General features: G+C 38.4%; 1 protein-coding gene across 11 annotated transcripts in view; it reads left to right on the top strand.

The window, feature by feature from the left end:
- Nucleotides 1–13179, top strand: part of DLGAP2 (DLG associated protein 2) — a 459270-nt gene that overhangs the window by 428794 nt on the left and 17297 nt on the right. For all 11 annotated transcript variants that reach the window (XM_039568661.1, XM_039568657.1, XM_039568656.1 and 8 more), the window contains 2 exons: nt 5752–5837; nt 7060–7475. In XM_039568661.1, coding sequence (XP_039424595.1) covers nt 5752–5837; nt 7060–7475 — 502 coding nt within the window. The remainder of the gene's footprint in view (nt 1–5751; nt 5838–7059; nt 7476–13179) is intronic.

The following is a 13179-nucleotide window of genomic DNA, read 5'->3' as shown; positions in this document are numbered from 1 at the left end:
TATTTTGCTGTGTTTCTAAAAATTATTTTGAAAGAGTGTATGTTTTGGCTGGTTAAACTATTCCATCAGTTAAGGAAAGCAATAGTAGCTAGCGCTGTAGTTTTATTTGAAGTGTTTTTCCTACTTTGAAGTCACTTCATACAAATAAGATCTCCCCATACCTAAGAATGGTTATCTGAATTCACAATTACATGCACTTGATCTAGTGTCAAAAGTAGTGTTTTCTACTCTCTTTTAGTCTTGTTATCACTGAGAAGCCTGTGCAAGAGAGGAAGGGTGAATTATTCCCCTTCCTGTACATCATCAGAGAGATTGTTTATGAAATTCTAATTATAGAATGAATTGGTTACAGCAGTGAAAACCCATTGAGGGCAGTGAAGTCACATGGGGAGAGATAATGTGGCCTGAAGGACTCTTACTACTAATGTTTATGAGAGAGAAGCGAAAGCCAACAGGTTAAAATCTGTTTTCTTATGCATTGAATATATTAACTTCAAGTCTACCTTTGAGACGGTATGTATAGAAGCTTAGACTGGAATTTTTAGGATGCTGCAATGTTATGTTGCAGTGCTCATGTTTAACTGCAGAATAGGGCTTTAATACAGAAATAAAAATTGGTTTTAAGTAGTTTAAATTATTATCTAAAAAAGTATAGTAAATACTTTGAAGGAATAATTTCGTTCATACAGTCTTTGCTAGAATGAGTGCCTATAAGCATACTAAGATTGATTATAACAAGCGAGTTACTTGCAGTAGTGATTTGCATTTATTCAAATAATTTTTTGCTCGTATAATTTACTTGTGGATCCTTTATTACCGAGGCAGTGTTAGTATCTGATAATTAGATTTCAAATTTAGAGCTTTGTCAATCAGCAATGGCTGATCTCAGTCAGCAGTGACTGATCTCTGGGGATTAATAGTATTGTCTGCTCGCTGTATAGACAGCAAAGAATGTGAAGGGATGAGTAACTTCATTAAAGGAATGTGAAGGGGATGGTTATGTCTTTGTGAAAGGTTAAGACATAGAATCATAGAATCATAGAATATCCTGAGTTGGAAGGGACTCACAAGGATCCTTGATATGATAGAAATAATCTCAAAGTGCTCCATTACATTTGCTATAAATGTTAGAAGCCTAGTGGACATAAGCACATAAGACATTTTTCATGGCATAAAATGCCAATTTTTAAGGAACTTTTAGCTCTTTTTTTGCAATGAGAGAGGATGATGATGTACTATATTAGATCTACTCCTCTCTTCTGCTTTTGGTATGACTGGCTGTTTTTTCTTTCCTCTTTTGTGTGACGCTCCATCCTAAATATATAAAGATAAAATTTTTTGCATTATTTTGCTTTACTGAGACTGTAGGCCAATTTGAAAATATTAAGGCTTTTAGAACACATGCAAATATTAAAACAATAATGAATCAAGGAGAATAACAACAGATTTAGTAAGACTTATTTGAGTTTCGAGAGTCACACAATCAAACAAAATGTATTACTTTTTATCCTCTGCTCATTTGAGTTTAGCCTGGGCAATCTGATTAAAGAGTTTCCTGCTGTTTTTAGCAGGAGTCTTTATAATATCTGTCATAGAACAATGTAATTTATTTGTTCATTTTTTTCTTTATGATTGCAAATTATTGTCTTATTTTCCACTTTTACTTGTGTTGTTATTTGCCTCCATTTTACATTTTGTTGGTTGATACAATATTTGCAATCCTAGATTTTGCCTGCACACACAGACACACAAAATTGGCATTCTCCTGCTGTTACAAGGCATAGTGAGAAAATGAAAGCATTAAAATATCAAGGCAATCATCAGGTCATTTAGTTAGTGTCATTCTTGGCAAGCTGGAGGAAGGATAATTTGGCAGGATCTTATATTTAGAGATAAGTAATATCATTTTATTTTGATACCCTGATCATCATTTTTCTGTTAATTTTTTTTGAATAAAATTTTAGAGCATATTACTTCATTTGTGCCTGTGAATTCTAAGTGTCAGTTGCATACTGGGTAAATTACTCAGGATTATATCTCCAGGTGAAATGCCAGTAAGAAAACACTTGAAAACAGATAGATGAAAAGGACTTTTTCTCAATGTGTTGCATCAACAGAAAGATACCGACCCATTCCAAATATAAAAGGTAAATCTGCCTCCACACATCAGAAGCAGAGTTCAAAAGAAGACCTGCTATTTCTCACTAAACCAAACAATGTTGCTGGCAAAAACAGGTATGTTTTTGATATGCAATAAGGAAGAAGTATTGCAAGTCTGCCTGCTTTGTTCCAGAAAAAATTGATGGACCAATTGAAGTTCTCCGTAGGGGCCTTTCCTTGTTTATTGGACCACCATGTTTCCAACAACACTATGTCTGAGCTGCTGAGACATCTTTGTGGAAAGCAAAAGTCTGTCCATTGGCCACTGCTCACCTCCAGGGTGTTACTAGCCATGTTACCCCATGAGCATAATATCATTGACCCTCCTTACCCTATTTCTGTGTTCAGGAACCTGGCCTATACCTCATACCCCGGGACTCACTCCCTAGGTACCAAGGAGCACATTACATAAAAATGGTTATCCTAAGGATATCACTCTATTAAGGAAGTGCAGTGCTTTGGAAAGGGCTGAAGCAAAAACTGACATGTGTGGAGATGTCAACGTGGCTTCATCTCTCTGGCTTTGTCTCAGGTCTGAACTGGCACACAATGTCCTGTCCTTCCATACTGAGCCTTATGAGTGAGCAGAAGGCCCTGATAAATCCTTTGTTCCCATCTGTTCAACTTCTTCCGTATGGCCACCCACAAACCTCTTTTCCCTTGTCAAACCTTAAGGTTTGTAATCCTGTGGAGCCTGTGCCTACGTCACTGACACCATGATCTGGAGTTGCAGTTCAGTTGAACAAGTTCAAGAAACTTGATCAACAAGTGGAAGTAATAAGAAATTATGTTGGTCTTTTCCTTTGGACCCAGTCCAATAGAATAATAAAATACATTAGATTTATTGAATAGTTTCGGTTGGAAGGGACTTTAAAGATCATCTAGTTACAATCCCCTTCCATGGGCAAGAACACCTTTCACTAGGTCAGGGCCCCATCCAATTTGGCCTCAAAAACACTTCCAGGGATGAGGTATCCACAGCTTCTCTGGGCAATTTGTTTCTAAGTTATGTGACTTAACTCAGACTGACTGGTTGCTTTGGGATGAACCCCAGTACCATAGCTCTTTGCAACAGTTTAGACTTCCTGATTACTCCAGATGTTCATCAAACAACCTCATCCAGGAAATGTTTACCCACCTCAGATATCATCTTTCTGCTAGCATTCCTACAGGTGACACCAGGAGCCACAGTCTAAGCATTTTGTGTTATCTGCTCTTACTCCCTACACAGTCACAGAATGGGTCAGGTTGGAAGAGACCACAGTGGGTCATCTGGTCCAGCCTTCCTGGTAAAGCAGGGTCATTCCAGAACACATTGCACAGGATTGCATCCAGGCGGTTCTTGAATACCTCCAGTGAGGGAGACTCCACAACCTCTTTGGGCAAAGTGTCCCAGTGCTTAGGCACTCATTCAGTAAAGGAGCTCTTCTTTGTATTCAATTTCTGCCTGTTGCCTCTTGTCTTATTGCTTGGCACCACTGAAAAGAGCCTGAAAATATCCTCTTGATATCCCTTCAGATGCTTGTAGACATTTATAAGCTCCATAAGGTCTCCTCTCAGTCATCTTCTCTACCTCAGAGAATAAGTTGAGTTCACTCTTCAAAACATGTCCATGCATATTTGAATGAGGTCTCATTGCAGTAGTCAAAGTTGCAAGTGTAACTCCTCTCTGCTCCCACCCCCAACAGCCTACGTGAGTATCTCATTCTTTGCCCAGTTAATTCAGGAAATGAATATGTTTTATATGCAACTTTCTTCAAATCGCTGAAAGGACTAGGTGAATTCCTAGTCTGTCACTTAGACTAGAATTTGTTATTTAAGGCTCTTTTGGACTCCGTCTTTCCTGATAGATATCTCTTTGTGTTAAAAACTGGACCTCATAGCTGCTTTGCTTAGAGCAATGTTCTTTCAGAGACTGTGGCCCCCCAAGCAGCTGAATCTTCTCACTCATGTTGCAGCCAAGACCCACCTTAACTAGGAAACCAATTTGCCTGTCATTTCAGTTGGTTGTTCCGGCTTTTTTTCCTCCAAGCTGCTACCTCTGTGGTTGAGGCTTTTTTTTACTACTAACGTCAAGAGGAATCTTTCTTTTTATACTGACAACGCCACATTCTGGAGACTGTTACCGAGTCTGATACTTCAGTTCTCTCAGTGCACTGCCCATATGGGTGAATATAGCCAGCTTCTATGCAGCTGCCAGGGTGGAGACAGATGGCAGCAAGCACTGTCCCCTAGCCCTTATGCAGAATAAAGGGAATTGCTGAGAAATGTGTCTTTCCCAGAGTGTTGTCACACTCATAGACACAGGTTTTAGCACACCTGTGCCTGGTGCTACACTGTACAGTTCAAGCATGCTATTAACATTTACTAAAGGGCTTCTGCACTAGCTGTTCTCGTGAACATCTCCAAGACTCACACACAGGTAAATATGAACATGTGCTAATTGCTAGCTGGAATTCCCTTCCATGTGAATGTACACTGAGCTATTGCTTAAAGATGGGAGGAGAAGTTACCACCAACTTCCTTCTTCAAGAAGTGTAGTCCAAATATGCAGTCATTTTCCACCCTCCTCCCACCTTGTCTCTGCGTCCTTTCAGAAACCAGGTGGGGTTGGGACTGTGCAGCTGAGACACAGCTGCAAAGACCATCAGGCTCTTTCCAGAGATGCCTGTGACTGCTGCAAGGGTAAAACTTTTCTTGTCTTTATGATCAGATATATTCTTTGAATTCACAAATGGAGTGTGCATATTGAAAAACTGGTTGCTAATATTTTTTTTTCATTGAACAGTTAAAATATCATTCAGAAGGAAAAGTCAGTTCTCTTTTTCTTTTTTTCCTGCCTCTCCCTTGATTCAGTATAATTTGCATACTGCAGCGCACTTGCTCTCTCTGTGTCAGAGACTTGGGGGCGGTGTGGTGGTGGGGAGTGCTATATAAAATCCCACAGAAACTTGCAAACACAAGTCTCAGTCATGAAGGAATCTACTGTGAATATATTTTGGTAAGTGTATTTCAGATGGGAATACTATGAAAAGCACATAAATTCCCTGCTTGAGATAGCATTTTCAGGACTGTTATTAAAAAAGGTGAGATAGGGCATTCTGCTGTATCCCTTACATCATTTAATGGTTTTATATTTGTCAACACAGTTGTCGATAAAATTTCATTGCTCCATTTTTTTTTATCACTCACAAGCTTATGGGGCTACTTGAGATTTTATTTTATTTTGTAAATCAAGGACTATAATGAGACTGGTTTATAATAGTATAAAAAGGGGTTACCCTGTGGATTGCTCATTCTAAGAACAGCCCTTCCAGACCAAGATTACTCCCTGTTTCCACCAAACTGAGTAATTACTTCTGGGCTTGAGATAGGGAATTACATAGCAGAAGTAATTGTGCAAAACTTTAATAAGACACAGCACCAAAACAGTGATACTGGGGTGAATACCTGTTGTATTTATTTTACTGTGCTAAGTGTTTCTTAGCAAGTAAGAGATAAAATATATAATTAATTTTGAATGAGGGTGTGTAGAAATAGTGCTGAGTTGTCGATGCTCACTCTGCAGATGTATCTTTTGTGTTGAATTAGGTGGAAACAGCAACTGATTCAGACACTGAAAGCAGAGGCCTACGGGAATACCACTCTGTTGGAATACAAGTGGAAGATGAAAAACGGTAATTTAAGCATGTTCAAAAATCTGTAGTCTTTCATAACACAACACACATTTGTAAACAGAGTTAATAACAAACACCTGGCAAGTGCTGCCACTAAATAATTCACAAAGCCAGATTTACTATATGCATGCCTGTCATTTGGTAAAATTTGTAGAGATTACTTAGCAGTTGCTTCACATTTACTTAACTTTCCAGTTTTTAATTGGAGGGAAGGAAATGAAAGTGTTAAATTGAAGTAGTGGCTTGATAAATTTCATTACTGACAGAACAAATACTAAGAGCTGTGTATTGGAACAGTCTTCCTTTGATAGGACTCCTCATGCTGATCCAGGCTTTTCCTGTCCCCACAAGGAGACACAATCTTAGGATGGTACCTTTATTCTAAAGTAGAATCAGCTTTTTGATTTGTTCAGTCCTTCTCTACTTTTGTAAATCTGCTGGCCCATGTACTGACCCACAGGTTATCCCTGCCAGGTACTGTTTGTCACATACTGGACCAGGACCATTATATCATTTCACAGCAGCTGTCTGAGAGTATCTGGCTGCTAAGTGCCTTTTGCCATCATTGACTAGAAGTAATTTGAGACAATAGGCACCAATGGGAAAAGATTTCACAAATAATCTTTTCTTCTCTATCTAACATTTTAACACAAAGCTTTTCTAAAATGTCATTATTTGGTTTCATATAACAGGGGAAAATCAAACTTTAATGGGCATCCTGTAAGACAAAAAAGACCTTCAACCCAGAATCTTAAACCTGCTGATACTATCTTTCTTTTATTGCAGGATTCCCAAAAGTCCTAACTCAGCAGATTTTCAGATTTTTCTGCTTACAATTCTGAACATTTGAAAAATTTATATATAGGTACTTTATAGACTTCTATCAGGAAGTTCTAGTTCTGCTAGTTATTTCCAGTTGATTTAGTAACGATACATGTTATTTTGTAATACGAGAAAAAATCAATATTTGCTTCCAGAGATAATTTAAATTATTTTCTTTCGTGCCCTTGCTTAGATCAATGATTCCACTATGCATTTTGTTTTTTCTCTCTGTTGTTACTCATCATCTAATTTTAGTGAGATATACAAAAAGAAAAATTGTGTAACATACAGTCCAACGAGAAGAACAGAATCCACTCACTGAAACATTATTCTGTGTCTCTGTACAATCACATGTTATTTTTATGTCTTAATATCTTTTCTTTCTTCCCTCTTCACCAAGGCATGGACGATTCAAGCGTTCAAACAGCGTAACAGCAGCTGTCCAGGCTGACCTGGAACTGGAGGGTTTTCCAGGACACATCACCATGGAGGATAAGGGACTTCAATTTGGCTCATCATTCCAGCAGCACTCAGAGCCCAGCACACCCACCCAATATAGTGCAGTGAGAACTGTACGGACACAGGGACTGTTCAGCTACAGAGAAGATTATAGGACCCCAGTTGACACCTCAAACCTTCCACCACCAGAACCCTGGCTAGAGCCAGCCATTGAGACAGTAGAGACTGGTCGAATGTCTCCTTGTCGACGGGATGGATCTTGGTTTATGAAGTTACTACACACTGAAACTAAGAGAATGGAAGGATGGTGCAAAGAAATGGAAAGAGAAGCAGAAGAAAATGATCTTTCCGAAGAAAGTAAGAACATTTCAGTATCTTTTCCTATAGACAATTGCTAAAATAAGAAATCTGTTAGGATATAGCTGTGAGCTGTGGTTTCTCCTCACTCATTCTGTAGGAGCAAAGAACCATAAGATATAAGAACACTGTCCTGCAACTGACTGCACAAGATGGTGTTTCCCAGAGTAAGGTTCTGTGGAAGTAGTTAAAAACCCAACTCTAGAGTCCAGTCCAGGATCAAAGTCTGGTATTACACAGAGCTCAGATGATGCAATAGCTCCATCCACAGCTCCAACTCTGACACATCCTTCCCACTCACTTGTATGGCTCCAATGCTTGGCCCTTTGCCAGGGCACACAGAGTGGTCCTACATGAACACTCTTTTGCCCTTTTCCTGACCTCTGATTTTGCCTCTTATTTGTGAGCAGCCATTTTAAAAATGCTTCCATTCCTTTACAAGCACTTCAGCCTGTTGAAAGAACAGAAAGCAGTAGTAGGCAAGAACAATAGTTAAAGCACTTCTGCAGTTAGACAGGCATATGCATTATTAGAAAATTCAGCTGCATTTTCTTATTACAATTTTGTCAAGAATCATTATTATTCTCTCATGTCCTGTGGACACCTTGAAAGGAGTGATGGGATAAAGTGAAAAATAATGTAGACTATTTTGGAACAAGATCCAAGACAGCGCTAATGATAGTAATATATCAAAGTGGTCCTAGGACTCAGTAGCCAGCTCCCTGTGATTCCCTTTGAGGTCAATTATCCTTGTTCTTCAGGCTCAGTTTTATAAATATTTCAATCCCTGACAATCTGAATTATTGTCTCAGCTGAGATTTTCTCAGATCACAAATGAATTCATATTAAGTTTTCTTACTAGCATCTTTCCCTGCTCTTTTACAAATTTCACCATCACCTCTGAGTGCTGTTTCCTGATCATTTTCTTTCCCCCTCAATGAGTTCTTGCTATGCTGTACCCTCAGGTCTTGAGTCAGGCCAGCATGGTGACTAAAAGGCCAATTTCTATTTCTTGCACTGACCTTTTCAAAACAAAGAATGTCTGTTTTTACGTCATCATTTTTTTTTATTTTACAGTCATATTTCTCTGCTGTATTGTGCACAAGTCTGCCAAATAACAACAGCAGATTTGAGGTGGGGCGGTGTGTAAGGCTGGTTTTCCTTCCTTCAGCCTCTGGTGCTTTTTGGACCATAGGTTTTGTCCTTATTTTCATCATGGCAGAGCAGACCTCAGAATTTTCCCCTTCCAATAAAGTCTGTGAAGACTTTAATACCCTCCTAGGAACTGTAAAATAATAGCACATTTTGCTTTGATTAGCCTGTGGAAGAATTTCCAAGCCTTCTTTCATAATGGTTATTCCTCAGTACTTCTTTTTATCACATATGTCTTACTTTTCAATTCTTCACATCTTTGCACTGCTGAATACTGATGTTTCAATGCCATCATTAAGATTCCCAAAGCACCTGCTTCCCAGATTACCTGTTACTGATGTAGGAACATCAGTTTTTTCAGTCTGAAGCAGAAGTTCAAAGAGCAAGACTTTGATCTCCCTTGAAAGAGTAAGACTACTAGGGAGCAAAGGGGAGAAACACACAGGCCGTTAGTCCCTCTCTTTCCTAGCGAGGAGTCTGCGGGCAAGGGCTGGACTTCTCCTACCTCCTCTCTCTGCAAGCTCTTCCTTTTGCACAGCCCTAGTCAAATCTGCAGCCATGGGGAATGAGCAATGGAAACATGCTCGCATCAGCACTTCCTCACTCGGAGACATGGAGAGGCACTTAGAGCTGTTATTTGGAATATGAAACTGGGTACTACATGAGGAAAACTTTGATGACCTGATTTTAGCTGGCTACCTGTTCCCAGGTGCAGAACCATTTTCATTCCCATCATGTGAACCTATACTCTTGCACTCCAGAAATACTCTGGAACACCTTGCTGCATGGTGAAATGGCAATCAAGAAGGTAGTTTTCTGTAAAGTGTACACAGGACATGAAGACAATATGGACTTCAGTAATTTTTATTAATATTTGAAGTTAGTGACACCCTTCTGATGCCATGAAGATTTTTTGCCTTTTCTTTTATACTATACCCCTGTTATACCTTTTTTACAACTTCTGTATTCTTAGTGCTTTTTGCCTACATTCTTGGACTTGTTTGTCAAGCTAAGAGACTAAACATTTTAGAAGCTTTGTAGTTAGACATCAGTGTGCCCCAGACCCCAAAATCCTCTCCAGAACACATTCTGTAAACTAAGATAGAACCATCCAGGGGAAGGCTCCTTGGGGAGGGGGGCTCACTTGAGCCTCTCATTGGGGAATCTTTGATAGATATGCTAATTAGTAAAACCTATAATGTTATACCAGATCTTTTGGGTGTGTGCATTGTGGTGTGCATTTTGGTGCATTTGACCTAGACATGTGCACCTAAGGATCCTTAAAATAAATACCAAGGTAAAATCCCTTTTCCCCTTCTATCCGTGTTTGACTCTTGATTTTAAGACCAGGAAAAGGCATCACTTTCAACTTGGAATATTTCAATCAAAAAACAAAACAGAGTATTGGGATTTTGCTTCCCTGTTTGTAGAGGGAGTCTAATTTGGAAGAGAAAAAGAAAGAACAATTCCCTGATAAGAGAATTGATAAAATACAACTGAAACCCTTGAAATATCTTTTTTTAAACTAACAAAAAGGGGTTAATTATTTGTGCTTGGGGGAACATTTTGACCTCCCTAATAGGTTAAAGAAGTTATAGAATAGGTCTACATAGTATTTCCAAAGTCAGAAGCTTGTGTTCAGCTGACTGTCAAAAGTGAACCCCAAAGTTCCAATCTTCCATTGTACGTGACTCATTTCAAGAGATCTTCCTGAAATAATTTCCAAATTGCATTATTTTTTAAATGGTATCCCTTCATCTAATAACACATCAAGTAAAAGGAAGTTCTCAAAGAATTAATTTCACCAGGGGAATGAGCTTCACAGCATTCTAAAAATTCTGTGTGAATATTTTTTTTCCTGTTGAGTCTTTAGAACATTTTGTATCCCCAGTCTGAGCTACGGAGGTTGTAAGGTGTGTATCCTCAAGAACTTAAGTTTAATGATATCCCGGCATGAAATGTATCTTGATGTGTTTAAGCATTTGGCAGTTCCTTGAAGAAAATACACATAAATGGCAGAGCCAAAAGCAAATAAATATGGTTTTCCACCTTCAGCAAGACTACTATTCCCAAAACACTTCAGAGCAAAGTTTGCACATTCAAACTGTCATCCTTAATGCTGAATCATTTCTTTTTGGGCTGGGTATATTAATTGTACCTGAAGACCAAATATAGTTTTTCATCTCATAGGAGAAGGCTGTCCTTATGATACAACTTCTATTTTGTTTTAAACATGGGAACAGTTAAAATAGAACTGCATTTTAGAAAACAATTTCATTTTTGGCATTAACACAACAGCCCTGAGATCCACCAAAAGCTGTCTGATTGCTATATTGATTTTTTCTTCCACTGTAGCTTTTCTCTCATAATGTTATTTTAAGAACTTCACTCATCAGGTCTTAGAAAAAGAGAAGATAATCATTGCAGCAAAAATAACCTCTCCTTTTCAAAGAATTTGTTTATTTGGTCAGTTGTCATGAATTTTATTTTGAAGTCTCTGCAAAGTTCTTATACTGTTTGTGTGGGCAGTTATTTGTGTTCTAACTGTTTATTATCTATATATGTGTGTGTGTGTGTATATGTGTGTTCATATATATGTAAAAAATATAGATATGTGGCTGTAACAGTTCCCAGGGTTAGACATCTGATCACTTGCACTCACAGGCTGTCGCCAGGCAAAGATATGTGTTTCTCATGGGTGCTGACTGGAGCTTCAGTTTTACACGCTGAAAATGTGTTTGACTATTACTGGTGTGTAGGTGATGACAAGAAAAACAATTTCAAGTGTCACAAAGCTATTGAAGACCAAGAGGGTCAGGACTCTGCCTCCCATGAGCACGGTGAAGGGAGCAGGGAGAGTGGAGCAGGGAGAGGGAGCTGCAGTCCCTGCCCACAGCTTGCAGGCAGGGTCTGGCAGAGGAAAGACGACAATACCCTGGGCTTCTGAGTGCCACATGCTTGGCCACTAGCATACTTCATTATGGAGAACAGCTCCACAGAGTTTACTCTCACATAAAAATCTTTAGATAGGTGCAAAAATTAACTATAGGATAAACTATGCCAGCAGAAACGTTGTTCTGCTGGTATCTTCTGCATTGTGGTTAGGAGCTCTGCTGGCATAGCAGTAAAGTGATCTCTAGTGGGAGATAAAAATAAAGGTTTTAGAGTAGGAGGTCACCTTTCTCTTCCATTCCCTTTAATTCCATGGATACTGGACCATTCCTTGCTAATCCTCTAGCTGATATTTTCACAGTTCTTAGTAAAGCAAAGGTTTTACTAATAGGGCTGAATATCAATAGAAAACACAGAGTAAAATCTCCCATAATTTTAGGGGAATAAAAATCAACACAAAACCCTCACAACCAATTGATTTTAGTATATTCATGAATTAATTGTCCATAAAAGCTTTCTTAGGTGTTTGACCAAATACAGGTTATCCTTTAACCAAAGAGAAATTACTGACATAATTTTCTAATGCTTTTCACAAATCCATCCTTCAGGAACTATTGAAATTTCCAGTTGGAGTGTTGCGAATGACTAAAGAATGTCATAACTGTAGTGAAACAGTCTGTAAAGTCCTACAGTGTGGCATCCAAGAATTTCTCCTAGCATTTGTATTGTTCTGCTGAAATTTTCTCCTTTTTGAACTTAGCTTTGTTGAGGTAAAAAGCAAATTTGCAGCAAGTCCCAGTTGGTGAACAAGGGTCCCATTACCCTCCAGAGCACTTTCAGCTGGGGGTCGTGTTGTCCTAAAATGCCATCTGAACATTATATATTTATTTTTGTGTCATCATGTCAACATGCTCTGTTGATAGTGAAAAAGATATTTCTAAAGAGTAGTAATTTAGGTATAGAGATGAGACAAATATGATGCCCTACTTTGAGTTAGGAGGGTGAACTAAATGCCAGTTTCAATATTTTTTCCAGGCATATTTTCTCAGATTGTTTGTGGAGTAATTTATTTACAAGTATAAGGGGAAAATGGAATGATCAAATGGAATGAAAATTTAAATTAAAACATGTCATTTAAATAAACAGTAATGAATGCCAGAAGCAGATTGATTGTTAGTAGTTTCTCACTGCTGGTGCAGCAGTAGCACAATTGAGCAAAGCTTTTAACCTGTCAAGATCAGAATTACAGCACCAGATTATAATCAATTTAATCAATATAGACCTGACTTTTCCCTCTCTACCTTTGTGATATGAAATAATTTTTGATTACAAGGTTTTGTAGAATTTCTCAAGCCATTCCATGCATACAGGGGAAAAGATACCATTGTGTTAATTGTGCAATTTACACAATCTCTAACCAGGGTGTAAATCCTTAGTCTGCTTTTACTGAAGTCAAGGTCAGGGTTTTAAATATCTTCACAGCTGAAGTCATACAGGACCACAAAACAAAAATGGAGTGCTTCATATGCTTCAGGGAGCAGAATTAATGTTGTGTGACCCTTTCCTGACATTTGGGCAAATACAACATTATCTTAATGAAAGGAGGTATATGGATTATATGAAGATTATGTCTATTTATGTGTATTGGTAGATTTTATCA

Source organism: Corvus cornix, chromosome 3, assembly GCF_000738735.6.
Source record: "Corvus cornix cornix isolate S_Up_H32 chromosome 3, ASM73873v5, whole genome shotgun sequence".
NCBI lineage: Eukaryota > Metazoa > Chordata > Aves > Passeriformes > Corvidae > Corvus > Corvus cornix.
Note: the sequence above shows the minus strand (reverse complement) of the source record. Positions and strands in the feature narration are given on the sequence as shown.